Source organism: Misgurnus anguillicaudatus, chromosome 6 (genome assembly GCF_027580225.2).
Source record: "Misgurnus anguillicaudatus chromosome 6, ASM2758022v2, whole genome shotgun sequence".
NCBI classification, from domain to species: domain Eukaryota; kingdom Metazoa; phylum Chordata; class Actinopteri; order Cypriniformes; family Cobitidae; genus Misgurnus; species Misgurnus anguillicaudatus.
Genome location: NC_073342.2, coordinates 28,990,539 through 29,012,364, shown reverse-complemented (window position 1 = coordinate 29,012,364; position 21,826 = coordinate 28,990,539). Strand labels below are relative to the sequence as shown.

General features: G+C 38.9%; 1 protein-coding gene across 5 annotated transcripts in view; it reads right to left on the bottom strand.

Moving 5' to 3' along the window:
• The window catches only part of LOC141364358 (synaptotagmin-7-like), a 122,778-nt gene that overhangs the window by 18,203 nt on the left and 82,749 nt on the right, over window positions 1–21,826 (bottom strand). For 3 of the 5 annotated variants that reach the window (XM_073868943.1, XM_073868945.1, XM_073868946.1), the window contains 2 exons: window positions 18,313–18,708; window positions 8,678–8,794 (listed from right to left, as the gene is read on the bottom strand). The exons of 1 other annotated variant lie outside the window; for it this stretch is intronic. In XM_073868943.1, the coding sequence (XP_073725044.1) occupies window positions 8,678–8,794; window positions 18,313–18,708 (513 nt within the window). The remainder of the gene's footprint in view (window positions 1–8,677; window positions 8,795–18,312; window positions 18,709–21,826) is intronic. One more of the 5 variants, XM_073868944.1, reaches the window with a different exon arrangement.

Here is a 21,826-nt window from a genome sequence, read left to right as displayed (position 1 = left end):
AAATATATATACTTTTTGCTCTTAATGAGGTATTTTGAATTCATTGAACATAATTTTAATGTGTCATCTCTAAGAAGGGCTTGAATCATTTTTTTGAGTGTACACAGAGTTTAAAATTAATTAAATTTGTTTTTGCTTCAGTTTCAATCGAAAGGGGCGTAAAAACTCTGAGCTCATACTGTGTGATTATTTTGAATTGGATCAACAGAGTTATAGTTTGTACACTTGCACTTGATTTCAGGACATAATAATTTGAAACAAGAAGTTAAAATGCAAAACTATCGATATCTATCGGTATCAGTAGATTATAAGCAATCGCATATCAGAAATTTTGTATCGGTGCATCCCTCCAGTAATTATTTTCTATTCTGAGCAATAGTTTAAAAGTTTTTGTTTTATGGACGCTTTTCTACTTTCATCTCAGTTTAAGATAATAATCTTGGAATAAGTCATTCACACACTTTTAATAACATGGAGAGGGAGAGAGAGAGAGAGAGAGAGAGACCTTAAGGCTTAGCTGAAATCAAAACGATCTTCTCTCTTACATAAGAGAGTCATGAGTTTTACAGCGAGGCGTTTATACTCTATATAGGTGTGCGCGTGTGAGCTCGCCTGCATCCATTCATTCTAAATGCCATGATCACAGTGGGAGCCTCAGCCCAAATCCAAAGCAAAGCCTCTCTATAGAGGTGCCACACGCTTGAATCAACAGCAAAATGGCAGAGAAAAGCTGTGTGTTCGCGTGCCTGCTTGTGTGTCTGTGACGAGTATTTATGTGACAAACAGGATGTGATATGAATCCGTCTCTTTCCCAACCAGCACATGGGATACTTTCATGAAAAACTGTAAAGACCATCTGTTCAAATTTCATCCGAAAGTCTATTTCTAAGACCATACTTTTAAAAATAAAAGTGCTTCAAGATTCCATGGAAGAACAAATCTTTCTTTACCTGAGCTGTCTACTTTAATACTTCAATATTTTAAATGTAAATTTTAATCTATCACAAAAAACTATAGATCACTGGAAAGGTCCAATGAAATGTAGTTTTCATATACTTAGTAGTAATAATCAGTGGTGGCTCGTGACTGCTCATCCGAGGAACGCAAATTCAAAATAAGTGTTTGAAGTGTCATGTGTGTTGCTTGTGTTTTCAAAATAAGTGCTTGTTGCGTCATGTGAACCCATGTGCATCACATGCCTTGTCAAAACAAGCGCCCGCTGCACACGCGCCAAAACCGTCCATGACAAGAGACGCTCACATTCACAAAATACTCCCAAGACACTCCCTTAACAGTAAACTCTGATTCAGCATGAGATTATGTGAGTATCTGACAAACGTGAGCGTCTCTCTTATCATAAACCCTTTAGACGCGTCTGCAGCAGGCACTTGTTTTGACAAGACACGTGATGCACATAGGATCGCTTGACGAGCAGAACACACATTTTGAAATTACTAACCACACACATGACGGGCTACATACATGCTGTGAAGAACTTTGCATCGAGCTTCTCAAAAAAAGAAGTCACCGGCCGCCACTGGTAATAATAATGCAGTGACAGTAATTTATTAATTTGTGACAAAAGTATGCAGCAAACCACTGACACCTAGTGGCCGTTGTTGGTAAAACCACTAAAAGTGTAACACAAACCTAATTTTTTGCTTATTATAATGAGAAAGATTGTTAAAATACTCCAGCATAATATGCATATCTGTAGTTTTGCCAAATAGGAAGATGATAGAAGTTTTTTAAAAAGATTATAAGAAAAAAACTCACTTTGCATTTTCATTTGATGCCATTAAAGCCAAAGAAGTTACTTGATTCATCTGCAAGTGTCATTAAATAATGTAAATAATCTTAGCGGTCACAATACCGTTTTATCCTGACCTAGACATATCTGTATGCCATTTACTTACATATGCATTAAAGCTCTCTGTTTTATTGGCTGTAATCCAGCTAAGCTTTCCATACAGATATAACCATCAGATATGACTTCAAAGCCTCTGTGTGTGTGTGTGTGTGTGTGTGTGTGTGTGTGTGTGTGTGTGTGTGTGTGTGTGTGTGTGTGTGTGTGTGCATACATTATCATCCTCTAGTTCGATCTCAGAGTTAAAGTAACATTACCACATCATATTTCCAACTGTTTTAAGTATTTGCCCGCCGTTACACTGGTTCTCCCTAGCCGAGCACTTCCTGTTTGATTCCCATTCCCTGGCCATTGTGGGTAATCACAAACCCTGAACGCAGCGGTAAATGAGCCAGAAGATTCTGCCAACAGCTCGAAGGCTTGGCCATTCAAACACAATCTCTCTCTGTTTCTCACTGTCCTCTTCTTATTAGTCTAGTAGTTTTTCCTGGCTGAGTTAATTGCATGTGTGTGTACTCGGTGGACACGGGATTTTACTCTAATTAACCAGGGGAAAAGACGAAAAAGTGTTTTAAAACTGCAGTACGTCTATGAAATATAAATCAACTCAAGTTGAGTATAAAGAAAAACTGCACTAAAGGACTCACAAAGCCAGTGCTTCCACTAATCCGATCATTTCTTGAGTTGTCCCAAGAAATGTGTACAGTATAAACAAATGGCATAAACAATGCCTTAAGGGGCGTGTCGTAGTGACATATTTTGCACAAGTTACCTTTCAGCTCTTATACGCTCAGGCGTACGTCATGTGCAAGTTCATGATCGGATCAAAAAATAAATGGTGATTCCTCCAGAGAGAAATAGCGGATAATAAGAATAAGCAAACATACACATCTTTACGTATATTTTCCGTAAACTGTGTGAGAAAAGGGCTAAAAAAATACGGATTGGCTGTACGCACAAATAAACAAGGGTCTCGGTTTTAGATTTATCCACTCTGGCACCTGATTTAAAAAAATAACAGATTTAGGCTTGCAAAACACTGGATCCTTCTGGACGAAATGCAGTTTTGATAAAAATATGTATGTATACAGATAAACGCATCTTAATGTGGACAGGCTCTTAGTCAACTGTGTTTTATTCAAATGCAACCTTAACTCTTTCCCCGCCATTGACGAGTTATCTTGTCAATTAAGAAAAAACATTAGCATAAAAAACGTGTTCCTGATTAATTTTTATGTCAATCTGCAATACCGCAATTATCCACTAGATAAAAAAACTGAAGCAAAAACGTTATTTTACTAATTTTAAACTCTGTGTATGTTTTGATAATCGTTCTGAATCTGATCTTTAACAAAATTCCTTCACAAAAATGCAACTATTTCAGCTTTTTGCTAAAAAAATTATATAAGAAGAGAAAAAGTATAGATAGGATGATTTTTTCCTTGTTCTGTTTGTTTGTTTGAAAGCAGAGGGTCTGGTCTTTCATTTGATATATTTGTATGTTTATATATATATATATTTTTTTAATTCCTGGAATGCATTTTGTGAAACTTTTGTAAAAATCATAAAAAATTATTGCGGGCAACTTTAAAAAAAAAAAAGGCTGTCAGGGAATGAGTTAAGTACAGCATAAATTGCTAGGCATGCCGTGTGTTTGCTTGCATACGACTATAAATAAGTAACAAAAGGCAAAAATCTACTTAACTCTTTCTTGCCATTGACTAGTTATCTCGTCAATTAGGAGAAACGCTTCCCTGCCAATGACGATTTTCTGACAAGTTTTTACGGTAATCTATAATTTTGCTATTATACACTAGTTGGCGCTCTTACCCAACTTAAAAAAACAATGAAGCATCTACTTATTCAAAAACAGGTAAAATCTCTGCACTGTAAAAAATACTTTACTGCCTTAAAATTCAATCAACTCAGATTTACAAGTCATGTCAACAGAGATGAGTTGCCACAACTTATAAAATATAGTTGAGAAAAGTCAACTTAATTTTATAAGTTATAACAACTCACCTATAGTTATAACAACTCATCTCTAGTCAAGATAAATATAAGTTGAAATGAAATCCGAGTTGATTCAACAAAAAATTTTAAGGCAGCAAAGTATTTTTTACAGTGTGTGTATCTTTTAATCATCGTTCTGAATCTGATCTCTAACAAAGGTACACTGTTAACCCAAAAATTGTCTTTACTCAAACAATCAAGGAAAAATCATTAATATTTTCTGTTTTGAAGCCAAAGCTTAAAAAGTTTAGTTGATTTAACTGTTAACCTTACAAAATCTATTAAACTAAAACATTCAAGTAAAATGAACTTAAAATTATTAGTTCATGTTGTGAGGAATACCCATAATCCTTTGCGCCTGACTATTTAGATTATTTTTTGCTTTTTCACAAATTAAAAACTGATAAGAACTTTCTCTATTCAAATATTTGTTAATAAAATGTCATATAGGTTCAAGCTCTTATATTATTGATGTTGTTTTGTTGTAAATGATAATTTTGTGAAGTCACCGTTCAGGTGATCAGTGTTTCCGTACATGAACGCTGTTCAAAACATTTTATTGTATTTCTCTCCACTGTACTTACAATGTATGTCAAAACAAACACATTTTTTGTGTATTTCTGTGGAGAATCACGTTTATTCAATGATTGACTTAAAGTCAGTCATTAATTTTTGGTATAATACCATTTATAACATCAAAAGTAATATAAAGTGATAAAAACTAAAGTTATATGCAACAGGTTTCCTCACACATTTCTAGTAATGTCATCTAATCTGGGTTAAGAGTGCATTGGAAGAAATTAAAACATTAAGTACATTAAACTTAAAATTAACTGTTATTTCAACCAGGCAAAATCAACTTTTTTAGGGCAACGAGTTTCCATACATTTTTTAGGTTCAATCAACCTGTATGGGCTTACAGTGTACTTTACCTGAGCAAATTTGGTATTTATATTCAAAGAAACCTACCCATATTTGAGAGGTGATTAAAAGTGAACAAAGAATAGAATAAAATGTTTTTTTGTTGTTGTTTGGGATATATTGTGTGTTTATATATTTAAAAAAGAAAATTTTCCGGAAGCTATTAAACTTTTGTGAAAATCATAAAAATGCAGGCGCTGGCTGGCAACTTAAAAAAAAACGCCATAAGTTAATTTGTGTATGTATCTGCTTTGTAACTTTAAACAATTCTGGGTTAAACGAACAAAAACAAACGCCTCTAGTGGACATTTCATCAAAAGATGCATCGATATGTACTGAAGAAATATGTTTAAGGTAATTCAGAAATGTAGACTGAAGTATGTATGGCGAGTGAGCATCATAATTGCTATCCTACTGCATTCAGGTTCAGCCCAGCATCAGTACATTTAATATTAACCTTAATCGGTGCGATCCCTGCCTGTTTAAAGAGTCATCTGCTCGTGACTCAGCTTCGGTCTCAGGAGAGTCGGACCACTTCAGTCGGAGGTCTGTAAATTACCTCCACTAACCACATGAATACGCTGCTCTTGGCACGGCACCAGACGCAAGTAAATCACAAACCTAAAGCAACGCCGAGTCTGTTTGTGAGAAGGCGAGAGAGACGACTCTCATCTGCATTCTCTAATTTAGCTCCGGCCACTTGTTGGCCCTCCACACGATCAAAAACTCATTCAGCTTGTGACTCACCGCCATTATCCAGCGCAAAAACATTTACTATGATCGCTGTTTACCCAGAGAGGATTTCCCTTGAGATATCTAGACAGAGTGTGTGCTGGCGTCTATGGAGGAATGGTATTTCTTTTAAATAAATTACTGTTTAGGTAAGTGACAGTCGTGAACGGTGAAAACCCTTGTGGATCTCTCTACACAAAGAGGGTTTATTCAGAATGACACACCATATAGCTTTTATGCAGTATTCAATGTGTATACTGTGTGCAGTGTGTGGATTGCAACATATGCTGATAAACTGTATCCCACAAAGCAATGGGCCCGGCTTGACAAATGATGAATAAAGACTGACATTAAGCATAAGATAAAGAGTAAACGCATAAGACACGTTCAGGGAGAGGGGGAATAAACATTTGATTCTAATGCCAGGCCATTAAACGCCCAAAACAGAAATACACAAGGCGAATAGAGTGTGTGCAGTGTAAAATAAGACACTTCAGCTGCAAAGCTCAGGCCCGCAAAGCCTCCAATACCATTTCAACACTCAGTCAGCCTCAGGTGAGGATCTCATTAGCATGATTAATGACTTCAATATCTGTTACCGACATACACCCGAATGTACAGTATGTTTACTTGCCTTGGCTCGGCTCTGACCAAACCATATGAAGCTGCCCACCTAAAGAGCACCTTAAGACATCATGACTTACAGTATGATGCCATGACGCTATTTGAAAAGTTAGGAAAATTTGAATAAAATAAGGAATTTAGCTGTTTTTAAGATGCTTTTTTAAACAAAATTAAATGCAACATCACATATATTCAAAAATATTTTCTTTAGTAATCAGTACTAGTACTTATTCAGTACTCAGTACTTATTCAAATTCAAATTATGAAAGATTAAGCAGCCTTTTACGATGCTTTGTTTTAAACTAAATTTAATGAAGCAATGCATATATCTTATAAATATTTTATTTCAGTACTAAGTACTTATTCGGTACTCTGTACTTATTCGGTACAAAGAACTTATTCGGTATACAATACTTATTTGGTGCTGGCTGCTTATTCAGTATGCGGTACTTATTTGGTGCTCGAATTTTTTTAATGAAGTATTTATTTGGAATGAAGTACTTATTCAGTACTCAGTACTCATTCGGTACTAGGTACTTATTTAGTACTCAGTATTTATTCAGAAATAAGTAGGAAAAATTCAAATGAGGATAACTTAAGAAGTCTTTTATGATGCTTTGTTTTAAACAAAATCGAATGCAGCAACGCATATATCCAAAAGATATTTCATTCAGTACTAAGTACTTATTTGGTACTCTGTACTTATTCAGTACTAAATAGGGAAAATTCAAATTAGGAAAAGTTAAGCAGCCCTTTAAGATGCTTTGTTTTAGACAAAGTCTAATGCAGCAATGCATATATCCTAAAAATATTTTATTCCGTACTAAGTACTTATTCTGTACTCTGTACTTATTCGGTACAAAGTACTTATTCAGTATACAGTACTTATTCGGTGCTGACCGCTTATTCGGTATGCTGTGCTTGATTGGTGCTTGATACTTATTCGGTGCTGAGTGCTTGTTCAGTATGCAGTACTTATTCGGCACTAAGTACTTATTTCGGTATGTGTTGCTCATTGCTCGGTACTTAATCGGTACTGTGTACTTGACCGGTATGTAGTACTTATTTGATGTACGGTACTTATTCGATGCTCAGTACTTATTCGAATTAGGAAAAATTAAGAAGCCTTTTACAACACTTTGTTTTAAACAAAATCGAATGCAGCAACGCATATATCCGAAAGATATTTTATTCAGTACTAAGTACTTATTCGGAACTCAGCACTTATTCGGTATGCAGTACTTATTCGGCATGCGGGACTTGTTCAGTATGCATTACTTATTCGGTGTTAAGCAGTTGTACGGTATGCAGTACTTATTCGGTATTCAATACATATTCTGTGCTGGGTACTTATGTGGTGCTATGTACTTAATTGGTGTTTGGTTGCTTATTCGGTATGCAGTACTTATTTGGTATACAGTGCTTATTCGGTGCTCAATACTTATTCAAATTAGGAAAAATTAAGAAGCCTTTTACAACACTTTGTTTTAAATAAAATCTAATGCAGCAACGCATATCCGAAATATATTTTATTCAGTACTAAGTACTTATTCTGTACTCCGTACTTATGCTGTACTAATTCTGTATGCATTACTTGTTCTGTGTTAAGCACTTATACGGTATGCAGTACTTATTCAGTGCTCGATACTTATTCTGTGCTGGGTGCTTATTCGGTATGCCGTACTTATTCGGTATGTGTCGCTTATTCGGTACTCGGTACTTATTCGGTACTCTGTAATTACTTTGTACTGTACAGAACATTCAAATTAGGAAAAATTAAGAAGCCTTTTACAATGCTTTGTTAAGACCAAAATCTAATGTAACATTGAATATTGAGTAAGTTCTTATTCAGTGCTAAAAAGGAAAAATTTAAGTTAGGAAGAATAAAGCAGCCTTTCACAATGCCTTGTTTTGACCAAAATCTAACACAGCATCACATATATTATGAAAAGTATTTTATTCAGTACTAAGAAGTGTCAATAGCATGAATAGTTACCAAATCCAAAACATGAATGACTATTTTACTCTCTATTTGCATTTCCTGTGTATTTTAAAGCTTATTAAAGCATTAAATTGTTAGCTTAGAGAGTTTTATATCTCCTGCGAGTTCATAAGTAGCACTATTATGTGTGTCGTGATGGCGTGCAGAGTTACCACCTAAGGAGAGCATTCTCGATCACTCACATATGAGATTCTATTTGAGTTAAGACGCTGTCTTACAGTGGCTGCCTATGGCAGTAGAGACAGCAAGGTCTCTCATTACGACTTGAAAGAGGGATCAGAAGCCCCAAAGCAGCGGCAAATCCACATAAGGCTGGGTTTTACACACCATTCTGTGTTTGCTGGTACAGAGGGCTATGTGGTGCTCGGTCGCTTGCTGTGGGTTGGTCAAACATATAATCTATCTCTCCATCAACAAACACACACTTGACAACATGGCTACTGGGTGTAACTCCCATACAGTAGTTAATCCCACACATATACACAAACATACACACAAACACTCTTACGGACAGATACCTCTTATCAGGGGTAGTTTCTTGATTGGGCGGAACTTCCTGTAGGTCTGGCAGACTGGCAAAGTCATCCTGCTCAGCCAATCCGATCGCAAGAGAGAGAACCACCATTTTCCCTTCCCTTCACCATGAAAACACACAAACGTCAGACAGAGAGCAGTGAAGCGCGGAGAGGAAGGGGAATAAGAGAATAAGAGGGAACAAACAGAGAGATAAGACTGTTAGTAGGCAGCTGACATTATTAGTCACATGTCGAGTTAGAATATCACCCCTGTACCTCAGACTCTACTGCACATCTCATGTGCATTCAGGTATGCAAAGTTGACTCGAGATGTGGTGTCATGCTCAGTGTTGAGGCGAATATTTACTTGCGTTACAAACACTATCAAAATCAGACTCACAACACACACAAACTCAATCTTACGCATAAACATACACTGGAAAAATGCAGCATTTTTGTCAAATCAACATACAGTGAGGAAAATAAGTATTTGAACACCCTGCTATTTTGCAAGTTCTCCCACTTAGAAATCATGGAGGGGTCTGAAATTGTCATCGTAGGTGCATGTCCACTATGAGAGACATAATCTAAAAAAAATCCAGAAATGACAACATATGATTTTTTTACAATTTATTTGAATGATACAGCTGCAAATGAGTATTTGAACACCTGTCTATCAGCTAGAATTCTGACCATTTATTATCCTAAATTAGATGCACCTGTTTGAGGTCCATGCTGCATAAGACACCTGTCCACCCCATACAATCAGTAAGAATCCAACTACTAACATGGCCAAGACCAAAGAGCTGTCTAAAGACACTAGAGACAAAATTGTACACCTCCACAAGGCTGGAAAGGGCTACGGAGAAATTGCCAAGCAGCTTGGTGAAAAAAGGTCCACTGTTGGAGCAATCATTAGAAAATGGAAGAAGCTAAACATGACTGTCAATCTCACTCGGACTGGGGCTCCATGCCAGATCTCACCTCGTGGGGTCTCAATGTGAGAAATCAGCCCAGAACTACATGGGAGGAGCTGGTCAATGACCTTAAAAGAGCTGGGACCACTGTTTCTAAGGTTACTGTTGGTAATACACAAAGACGTCATGGTTTGAAATAATGGATGGTACGGAAGGTTCCCCTGCTTAAACCAGCACATGTCCAGGCCCGTCTTAAGTTTGCCAATGACCATTTGGATGATCCAGAGGAGTCATGGGAGAAAGTCATGTGGTCAGAATATAACTTTTTGGTCATAATTCCACTAAACATGTTTGGAGGAAGAAGAATGATGAGTACCATCCCAAGAACACCATCCCTACTGTGAAGCATGGGGGTGGTAGCATCATGCTTTGGGGATGTTTTTCTGCACATGGGACAAGGCGACTGCACTGTATTAAGGAGAGGATAACCGGGGCCATGTATTGCGAGATTTTGGGGAACAACCTCCTTCCATCAGTTACAGCATTGAAGATGGGTCGAGGCTGGGTCTTCCAACATGACAATGACCCAAAGCACACAGCCAGGATAACCAAGGAGTGGCTCTGTAAGAAGCATATCAAGGTTCTGGCGTGGCCTAGCCAGTCTCTAAACCCAATAGAGAATCTTAGGAGGGAGTTCAAACTCCGTGTTTCTCAGCGACAGGCCAGAAACCTGACTGATCTAGAGAAGATCTGTCGTGTACAAACCTGGTGAAAAACTACAGGAAACGTTTGACCTCTGTAATTGCAAACAAAGGCTACTGTACTAAATATTAACATTGACTTTCTCAGGTATTCAAATACTTATCTGCAGCTGTATCATACAAATAAATAGTTTAAAAATCATACATTGTGATTTCTGGATTTTTTTAGATCACGTCTCTCACAGTGGACATGCACCTACGATGACACAATGCACATACAAGCACACACATACAAGCGCGCACACACACACACAAACTCAGTCACACAAAAACTCACAGATGCACACACGCATGCGCGCACACACCCAAACAAGGGCGCACACGCACAAACTCAGTCTCACATATACACACACAAATTCAGTCTCTCTTACACACACAGATATACACACACACTAAACTCAGTCACACACAAACATTGATTTACTGTCTTTTTCAATCGATACGTTGTCTGACTCCTCTTGCTGCCACCTGCCTCACTCCCTATATGTTTCCAATTGTGTTTTCATCTCTCTCTCTCTCTCTCTCTCTCTCTCTCTCTCTCTCTCTCTCTCCACCTTTAATTGAGGCCCGTTGGAGAGATCTGGACTAATTGTTTCTATTTGAGAGTGGAGTATGTGTGAGGTGTCAGGACAGAGCGGCTGCTTTCTGGGTCACTGCACAGCCTCCTCTCCTTACATTCTTCATTTCGCTTTCTCCTTACAAATCCCCCTCATCTCTGAGCCTACACCCCTCTAATATCCTGCTATTCTCACCTCTTAAACAGCTTTTAAGAGCGTACAGTACATCTCCTGTTGTCCTCAGTGCCCATCTTAAAGGAATAGTTCACCGATAAATGAAAAGTATGAATATTATAGCTTTTGATTTGATTGGAGAGTGCAGAGATTACATACTGTACAGTATGTAACATGCAGTTGTATGTTGAAATTACTTGCATCATATGCATTGCGTTAGCACTGCAAAAGGTTCTGGGTTCGATCCCAGGAACACACAAACTGATCAAATTCTATACCTCTGTAAGTAGCTTTAGATAAAAGCATCTGCCAAATGCATAAAAATTTAAAATGTCATATTCAGTTATGGTGCAACATCCAATGATGTTTAGTTTTTGGAGCTTTAGACGTAGATAATAATGTAGAAATGTTCGTTATTGAAATTATTGAAATAGTTAAAGAGCAAGTAAGATGCACATTTTAAGCGTCCTATCGTTGTTTATAAGTCCCAGACAACAGGTTGAAATGCATGCAAGGTCAAAAAACACTGTAATTTTCTCAAAATATAAATTTAAAATGACCACATTTTTTAGACATCCCTAAACGATTCGCGTGAAGCCGTTCAACGACTCAGTCTGCCTAAACCCCACCTTTCTGAGCTTTTCTAGTGCTAACATGATTTACTGAGAAGATATTATCGACATCAATACACAACATTCATAATTAATCCAAGCAATAAAAACGACAAAAAAAACTAACATTTTACACTCATTTAAGCATTTATGTAAGCTAACCGGGTCATAGCAAAACCGTAAGTGCAGCATTAGCCGCTTGCTAACGTGACTCTCTGACAGTATATTAATAGTTAAAACAATGACAATATTCATAATTAATCTAAGCAATAAAAACGACGATAGAAAGTAACATTTTACACTCATTTAAGCATTTATGTAAGCTAAGCGGGCCATAGCAAAACCCTAAGTGCAGTGACTCTCTGGCAGTATATTAAGAGTTTAAACAACAACATCATTCATCATTAATCCAAGCTATAGAAAAGACGATAGAAACTAACATTTTACACTTATTTAAGCAAGTATGTAAGCTAACCAGACCATAGCAAAAATGTAAACACTAAGTTAGTGCACATGTGTTAATCGCTTGCTAACATGACTCTCTGACAGTATATTAAGAGTTTAAACACCGACATCAATACACATCATTCATCATCAGTCCAAATTATAAAAACGACAACAGATATTAACATTTTTACACTCATTTAAGCAAGTCTAACTTAAGCTAACCGGGTCACAGTTTAATCGCAACATGCGTTGCTAGCGCAGCTTACTGATAAGACATTACAGTAAACTAGACATTTTAGAACACTCGGGGGAAAATAAACACAATGTAATAATGATACTTACAGGTTGTGGTTAGGATACGCATGTTGTTCCAAATAAAGTGGGTACTGAACCATCTTCCATTGCCAAACGTTTAGTAAATCCCTCCTTGAAAAAGTAATTTTAACCACAGATTCTTCATATATCTTCACCCTTTGGTGGTGAAAACAACACAAACTGAAAACACAGCGTGATATGATGTTTACACACTAACTAGCTGAAGTCTCATAGTTTTCATTTCTCCCGGGCAAGGCTGTAAGCGGAGATTATTATGCAAAGTGTTTGTGTGACATGGATAAAGTCAGGCAGGAGATTTAATCCATATGACGACTCGTTTCAGCGATTCAGAGTCGACTACCTACTTTAGAAGCCAATAACTTTATTAATCGTGCACTTTTTGGTTCAACTACTTTGCACATTGTTTACATTGATGGACAGCTACATGCCATACTGCAATACAGATCAGTTTCGATTTTGGATCTGTGTGGCTCTTAAAAAAACTGAATATATGTTTAGAACAAAATGGGGCTGAGTAAATTTGAGATTTTTATTTATAGGTGAACTATTCCTTCAAATTCTTATCTCTACTTCACACATATCATATGGTATGGTATTATAATCTCTCACTCCTAATTTATTTTTCTTCACACTTTTCCTCTTTCTCAAGTCGCAATAATACTCTTCAACCAGCACTCCATTCTCAATTTTTTCCACCCAGACTCTCTCTCTCTCTCTCGCTGCAAATCCATCCGTTTCTTCATATTCTCTAGGGCTTTCCTCCATGTTGGCACACTCTTGCTATTTTTACTTTTCAAAATTTAATGGCTGCAAAAAATAGCTCCTGGCTTCTGCTACTACACATGCACGCACAACAGGAATAGTTATTGTCAAAGCAATAAAGAGAGACACTTTTCCGGTGAGAGCCGGATGGAGAAATGTTCAGTGATGATCTCAAGACTGTCGCTGACCGGCAATAACACGCCAACAACCCTAAATTACACCATTCCACATCCCTCCCTCTTTTTCCTCTCGCTTCATTCTACATTCATATTCTGTTTTTGTCTCTGTCAAACCCAAGACCATGTATGTATGTCAATGACATCTTTAAGCAGCATTTACTTTTCTCAGACTGCTATACTAACATATTACAGTAGTACTGTTTTTGCAATATGCAAATTTTCTGGATAAAAATACCCAGAAGACCAACAGCATGTGTCAAAATGTGCAAAGGGTGTGAGATAATGTATCCCACGATGCATTGCTGTGACCTGACCGTGACATGATAACAAGCAACATATGCACAGTTTTACGAATTATAAGGTAGGACGCTGTAAACCGAGTGCTCTATCCTATTCTAAATATAACCCAAGTTTCTTTCTTTCATTCTCTCTCCTCTTCTGTCCTGTGGTAACAATCCATTTTGAAAGTAATGATTCAGAGGACAGGTAATCAATGCTTTAGGGTAGCTAAAGTCTAAACATAACACCTGCCACTGTACACAAGCTATCTAAAACACAAACACACACTTTAATAGACACACATATGCAACAAGAATTCAATGAATAAAATTATATCAAATAAAATTCTGGTATTGTTTATTCATCTTCATGTTTCAAACCTGTATGACTTTCCTTTAATCTATGCATGAATTTAAGGTTTATGGTGTTTCCTTTTGTAGTATTGGAGGTGCCACTGCGCACTGTATGCTTTTGGTGTATGACAAATAAAAAAAGAAATAAAAACAGCATGAACAAATTTTTTGCCTTAAAACATTTTGTAGGCATGTGGTGCACTTAGTAATACAATGTAAAAATGCATCATTTATGTCAAATCAACATATATTTTTATGTTACTTTAACTTAACAAATAAGGTTCAACAATTTCAACTTGTTCAAGTTATGTCAATTTAAAACTTAAAATAGTACATTGACTTGGAAAACCAAGTTGTATTAACTTTTTTACGATAACCCTGGACCACAAAACCAGTCATAAGGGTCATACAGATTTATGCATCACCTAAAAAACGAATAAATACGTTTTTCATTGATGTACAGTGAGGAAAATAAGTATTTGAACATCCTGCTATTTTGCAAGTTCTCCCACTTAGAAATTATGGAGGGGTCTGAAATTGTCATCGTAGGTGCATGTCCACTGTAAGAGACATAATCTAAAAAAATGACAATATATGACTTTTTTTAAACTATTTATTTGTATGATACAGCTGATAATAAGTATTTGAACACCTGTCTATCAGCTAGAATTCTGTTTGAGGTCATTAGCTGCATAAAGACACGTGTCCACCCCATACAATCAGTAAGAATCCAACTACTAACATGGCCAAGACCAAAGAGCTGTCCAAAGACACTAGAGACAAAATTGTACACCTCCACAAGGCTGGAAAGGGCTACGGGGAAATTGCCAAGCAGCTGGTGAAAAAAGGTCCACTGTTGGAGCAATCATTAGAAAATGGAAGAAGTTAAACATTACTGTCAATCTCCCTCGGACTGGGGCTCCATGCAAGATCTCACCTTGTGGGGTCTCAATGATTCTAAGAAAGGTGAGAAATCAGCCCAGAACTACACGGGAGGAGGTCAATGACCTGAAAAGAGCTGGGACCACCGTTTCCAAGGTTAATGTTGGTAATACACTAAGACGTCATGGTTTGAAAACATGCATGGTACGGAAGGTTCCCCTGCTTAAACCAGCACATGTCCAGGCCCGCCTTAAGTTTTCCAATGACCATTTGGAGGATCCAGAGGAGTCATGGGAGAAAGTCATGTGGTCGGATGAGACCAAAATATTACTTTTTGGCCAAATTCCACTAAACATGTTTGGAGGAAGAAGAATGATGACATCCCAAGAACACCATCCCTACTGTGAAGCATGGGGGTGGTAGCATCATCCTTTGGGGGTGTTTTTCTGCACTGGCCTAGCCAGTTTCCAGACCAAAACCCTATAGAGAATCTTTGGAGAGAGCTCAAACTCCGTGTTTCTAAGCGACAGGCCAAAACCTGACTGATCTAGAGAAGATCTGTGTGGAGGAGTGGGCCAAAATCCCTCCTGCAGTGTGTGCAAACCTGGTGAAAAACTACAGGAAACGTTTGACCTCTGTAATTGCAAACAAAGGCTACTGTACCAAATATTAACATTGACTTTCTCAGGTGTTCAAATACTTATTTGCAGCTGTATCATACAAATAAATAGTAAAAAATCATACATTGTGATTACTAGACCTTCTTTTTTGATTATGTCTCTCACAGCGGACACGCACCCACGAAGACAACCTCAGACCCCTCCACGACCTCCAAGTGGGAGAACCTGCAAAATTGCAGTGTGTCCAAAAACCCACTTTCCTCACTATATATACTACTGTAGATATTTAACAATTTTCCCATTTTACTTTATCTTTGTAAGCTGATTTGAAGCAATGCAATTGCTTTGTACATTATTAACAAGCACTATACAAATAATAATGATTTGACTTGACTTTATTCTTTTTTTTTTTTAAAGTAAGAAAGTCCTGCAGGTTTGAAACAACATGAGGCTTATAAATGACAAGTATTGCTTTACCTTAAAATAATAAAAAGATCATCAAAATCACAGAAAAAACGACTTCCTAAGAAATGTATTTAAATAGCACCGACTGGACTGCCATTCTGGGATCCTGTCAAATTATCAGCCGCCTCGCTGTTGACCTGTCAGACGCGAACACACCTAAAAATTGCTGTTTAAATGTGAAAATTACAGCTCTTCTCTCTCGTACAGGACAGCATTTATTATAATTCAATTAAATACGTCACAACAGAGTCAAATGTCGCATACGCAGAACAGAGGCAGCCCTATAAATTCAACCGTGTCACATCACTTGAGAGCCATGAAATCCATCAATCACGCCGATTTCCCGCGCGTATGCACGTGGATAATCTTAGGAAATTAGATGATGTTCAGTCGCGTTAATTGTTTGTCATTTGAGCCGAGACCTGGCCGCCTTCCTCTGCAGGTCAGCGGTAGCGAGCCGAGAGATTTACAAAGAGGAGTTAAATGCTATTATATAAAACCAGCCAGAGCTTCTATTGAAGACCTGTGGCCTCTGTCATCCTGTCCTTATGTGCGGCGCTCCGCTGATAGTCCACAATCCTGTGCGCTCAATAAGTCACGGCTATTCACTGAGCTCGAATAAATGACCCCTTTAAAAATGAAAGGCTAAACATAAGTGTGGAAACACACATAGTAAACAAAGATTAAAGCCATAGTTCACACAAAAATGCAACTTCACTTGCTGTCACGCTATTCCAGACCCGAGCTACTTTTTCACAAAGCAGATATTTTAAGGTGGTTCATGGTGTTGTGCACCATATAATATAAGCCTACGGTGACCCATGGCTTCAAAAAGCACCGTCAAATTATTTGAAGTCTTATACAGGTATGCATATCCAAACATGACACATCGCGTGTCCGACTGGATGCTAGTGACAACGGGCAGCACTTATTTGACTGGGTAGGCCCGGTTTCAAGCCTAGTCCTAGACTAAAATGCACAATCTAAAAATGCTGCCGGACCTACACGTGCAAAACGGTAAGGAAATAACGCGATATTTGTCAGCTCTGTCAAGGGTTGAATGCTTAAGATGCTGTCGTAGTTTGAAATGCAAGTGTTATCAGGGCTTGGAGAAAACCATTTTGTTACTTTTGTCCTTCATTACTTTTTCCCCGGTTCTCCCCTAAACACTATTTGCACTTCTTAAAGTATATGAATGGCATTGTTTCTCTCAAGATGCACACCTATGGTGTAGTGGACGGTGCTCCGACACAAGGTGCAGACGCACTTCTGGCCCCTCAAGTTCGAATCCCGGCTCGAGGACTTTTGCCAATCCCATACCCCTTTCTTCACCCTATACTTTCCTGTCATCTCCTTAATTACTTTCTATCCAGTAAAGGCAAAAATGGCCCCCCAAAAAAGATGCACGCCAGTAATTATGACCTGCTGACTAGTTGAGGATTTGTCTGGACAACTAGACTGGTAAAAATTACTACAACGCCCACCTGACACATATAGTGAAAATACACTTTTTTATAACGACATGAGCGCAAATAATTAATAATAGAGGAAAATGTTCAACAGACACGTAAAAATATTCATAACCATACACACACCCTTCCAAACACATGCCCAAACATGCACGCATATGGTGACACACACACATAATGTACATCCTGGTACCATATTTCCAGCGGTCCCCTGAGGTCCCAAAGTCTGACACATTTAAACCAGCTGAGACAGGCAGCACAAGAGGCAATATTCGAAACCCATATAAAACGGCACGTCAGAAACAGCAGATCAGCGCAGAACGCTGAGGGAGGGGGGTGATATCCTGCTGCTGGGCAGCAATATAGTGTGACAGAGCGAACAAGAGTCTGACAATGGTAAGAGAGAAAGAGAGAGACGAGTGATGAAAAAGACAGAGGTCTGGGAAAAGAGACGAGCACAGAGCATGAAGAGGCATGAAGATCATTTTCAGCCTAACTTTGACAGATTTACACAGTTGTAAGAGCTTAAGACAGAAACAGCAGGGTTAGTGTTGACAAAACATATTAGTGAAAGATTTTTTTTCTGTTTTCCTTGTGTCTTTACCATAATTTTTACTGTAAAAAGGTAAATATGTAATGAGAGCTTGTTTGTTCTTAAACAGCTTTTTCATTTTTAAAACCTTTAAGCTGTGAAACACTTGATATAACTTAAATGCTACAGTTGATAAATAAATGTAATAGATCGGAAATGACTTGGAAAAACCAATCCAGGAAAATACAGGCATGCACAAATCACACAACAGACCCCACACATTAAGTGACTTACAGGAAAGATTTAACATCCAGGCCTCGAGTCTTTATCTGCCCCATCATGTGATCCAGGCTGCCAGGGTTCCCACGATTGGCTCGCCCCCCGGCACCTCCCGACCTATAGCGTGAAGCTCCGCCACCCGCTCGTGTGCCAGGCCCACCTCGTTGAGCCCCACCTCCAGGTTCGCCCCCTCCCCCAGGTCCCGCGCCCTCACCCGCACCATTGCCCGGCTGGGTGTGCAAATGACCCAGACTCTGGGAAATGGGCGACCTGCTGGCCAAACTCGGGGGCGGAACCTGAATCAACGGTTGCTGGAGGCTCTGTTGCCGCAACAGAGTACGGGGACGAGGCGTCGCTCCCGCGGGAATGTGGTCCAAGGTCGTGGCTGAAGAGAGGCCGTGGTCGGCCAAACTGTGGGGGCAGAGCAAGAAGGTGGGCAAGGAGCGAGAGGAGGATGAGCGAGAACGACAGATGGAGGGGGGAGGAAGTAGGAGGAGCGAAGGTGGGACGAGAACAAAAGGGCGGGGCGAGGTAGAAGGAGAACGTTTGGGGGTGGATTTGGATGGGGTTTGAGTAAAAGTAGGAGATGGAGAGGGGCATGAAGATGACAGGTTGAAGGAAAGGTCAGAATCCAGATGCAGGAGACCGATGGAGTTGGTGGGGGACAGGAGAGACATGGAAGAGGAGGAGAAGTTCAGAGAAGGATGGGGGCAGAAGGGAACAGCCAGAGGTGAGAAAGATAGCGAAAAGAAGTCATCAAACGAGGTGTCGTCGGGCATAGAGGGCGAACGAGGAGGAGCAGCAGGAGGAGACGTAGGGTGAGATGTGGGCGGGGAAAGGAGGACAAGAAGAAAAAAGGAAAGAAGAATCAAACAGAGACAGTAACCACCGTAGCACAAGTAACAGAAGAGACCGCAGCCGCCCTGGTCTACGTGCGTGTGACTCTGCGTATGTCCGTTTGCTGCTCGAGCGAGACTCCCTTGAGCGGACGGCGAACGGTGAGCATGCATGTGCGTCTGCGAGGACTGTTTACGTCCTGCTGTTGCGCGTGACTGACACAATCGCGATGTGTGTCCGGATCGACCGTGTGTCTGCCGAGGTGTGTGTGGTGTCAGTCTCCCGCCACCCGTTCTTCCAGGAGATTGTTTTTTGGTCTTTTGAGAGCCTCCCATCTCGGTCCCTCACTTCTACACTTGTCTATTTCCCAAGTCCACACACATCCCTCTTCTCTCCGTTGTGTCTTAACTCGCTCATCGTTTCATGCGACACTGGTTTTAAGTAATACCACGGCCCCCTGTGTCCCCTTAACAGCCAACCAACTACGACGTCTTTATTCGTCACTCTTTTGTCCTCTTTTTCGCTCCCCTCGTGATTAACCCTGTTTCACACTTCGCAATTTCAAAACTGTGTCAAATTCACTTCTGAAACTTGAAGCTTGATTTTCACCTGAGCTGCTAGCATGACTCATTCTTCACACCGTTAAACATGTCCCTGATGTTCCTCACCTTTTCAGCTGGTCTGATCTAAGCAGCCTGGTGTCTGTAAACATTGTTAACAAGCCATTAAATAGTGAAGCATTTCGGAGGGACTCCGGGAGCCGAATGCAAAGGAAAGGTTATGGGATCAGGAATTTAAGCTATATGGTGCTCCTGTATAGCTCAGTGGAGGAGCATTGAGTTAGCAGCGCAAAAGGTAGTGGGTTTGAACCCAGAGGACACACATGCTGTTAAAAATGTATACTGTGTAATTGCACTATAAGTCACTTTGGACAAAAGCATCTGCCAAATGCGTAAAAGTAAAATTAACCCCAAGCCCTCAAAGGACCTGGAGGATGTTATTAAATTTAATGAGAGATTATAAAAACATTTGTTTTTTGGAAATACCATGCATTGATGAATCACCCGTTACCAATAGGGTCAAATTTGATTCCTTGTTGACTTTAAAGTGCTGCTTAACTGGAAAAGGGCAACAAAAACTTGTAGGAAAAACAAGAGTGGGTGAATGTTGGATGCAGAGAGAGAGAGAGACAGAAAAAAAGGGATGTGAGACACAAACACAAGAGACAGACACATATAGCTGCCTTAAAATAGAATCCAATTACCGACGGAGAAAAACGGAGGGCGTGCTGAGAGAGAAAACGAGAAGATCGAGGACCGGCGGTATGGAAGGAGTGTGAGAAGAGAGATGTGAGACAGAGACAGAATTTGTGAAATGGTAAAAGAAAGGAAGGTGTTAGCTAAGGGTGTGAAGAAAACTTTAACCGAGCCCCTCGTGTGTATGTGTGTGCAACACCGGCAGTTTGTGGATGTCATTCAGTTTAACGCACAAGACTGTAATGCTTTTCTCTTTTGTTTTGGATGCCTTTTGTTTGGTTTCTTCTTGATGTCATGTCTTTGTTCCTTCCCTGACCGTGAAACTTGTTAATTAGGTCATTAAGTCCCTGTATGAATATCTCTTGTATTCTCTCAAACCTAAACTATATAAAGAGTTTGGTTCCAAAACATAATACATCCATTTTGACTAATTTCGGTAAAAAATCCTCAAAATGCAATAAATCCATGACAAACTTTTTTCAAAATGCTATAAATCTATTGAATCAATATATAAATGTGCATTCTTCTTTGCCATGTTAAATTTATTTATTTGACTAGTGGTATACTCGATTAAACATTAATTGCATTAATCAAAACACTTACTTTGTCCTGCTCGATTTTCATTGACTTTGAGTAAAATAATGTAACGTTTTTCATAAGATCCCCTGAGGTCAATGTGTTAACATGACAGAAGCTTGATGCTGTCGTGTGAGAACAAGCAACAGCCGAACATTTTTCCTTCTCCCGAGTGCCTCTCACGTAAATTATTTGATTTTGATGGCTAAGGTTTAGCAATGCCATCAAAAGTATTACTTTGTTTTTGTTTGTTTGTTAATCATGAAGTACAAAGTAGATGAGGAGAACTAGGATTCTGTGTGTATTCAAAGCGCCGGCATTATCGTTTACAATGCGTGGAATGGTGCACTATGATTTGTTGAGCGGATTTATTGCATTCTGAAGAGGAGGAGGAATGGCATTTGTCGAGGTTTGGAAAAAAGGGGAGAAAAGATGACAGAATAACACGGCGGATATCTGATATTGCGTAAAATTAAAGGGATAGTTCGGCCAAAAATGATATTACAGGGCGTGTTGCAGGTTAACCACCACTGTCGATTAATGGGTACATAAATCACACAAGATATGTGTATAATTTTTAAAATGTCTCAAAAATGGTCTTACAGACCACTTTTTTTACGTTTTTGGTATTAACGTTTTTTTTTTTACGCAATTCTGCGATGACGTCACGTTGGGGAGAAGTGGAGAAGGCCTCAGCCAGAGCCATAGAGATAGATGAGACATTTATTGCTGTTTAATACTTACGTATATAATTTGGAAATCATATATACATCGTAGGAAATATATAATGTGTTATACTGCAAAGTTACCCTGGTAATTATTATTTATGATATATGTGGAGATAAATAAAACTTCGCAAA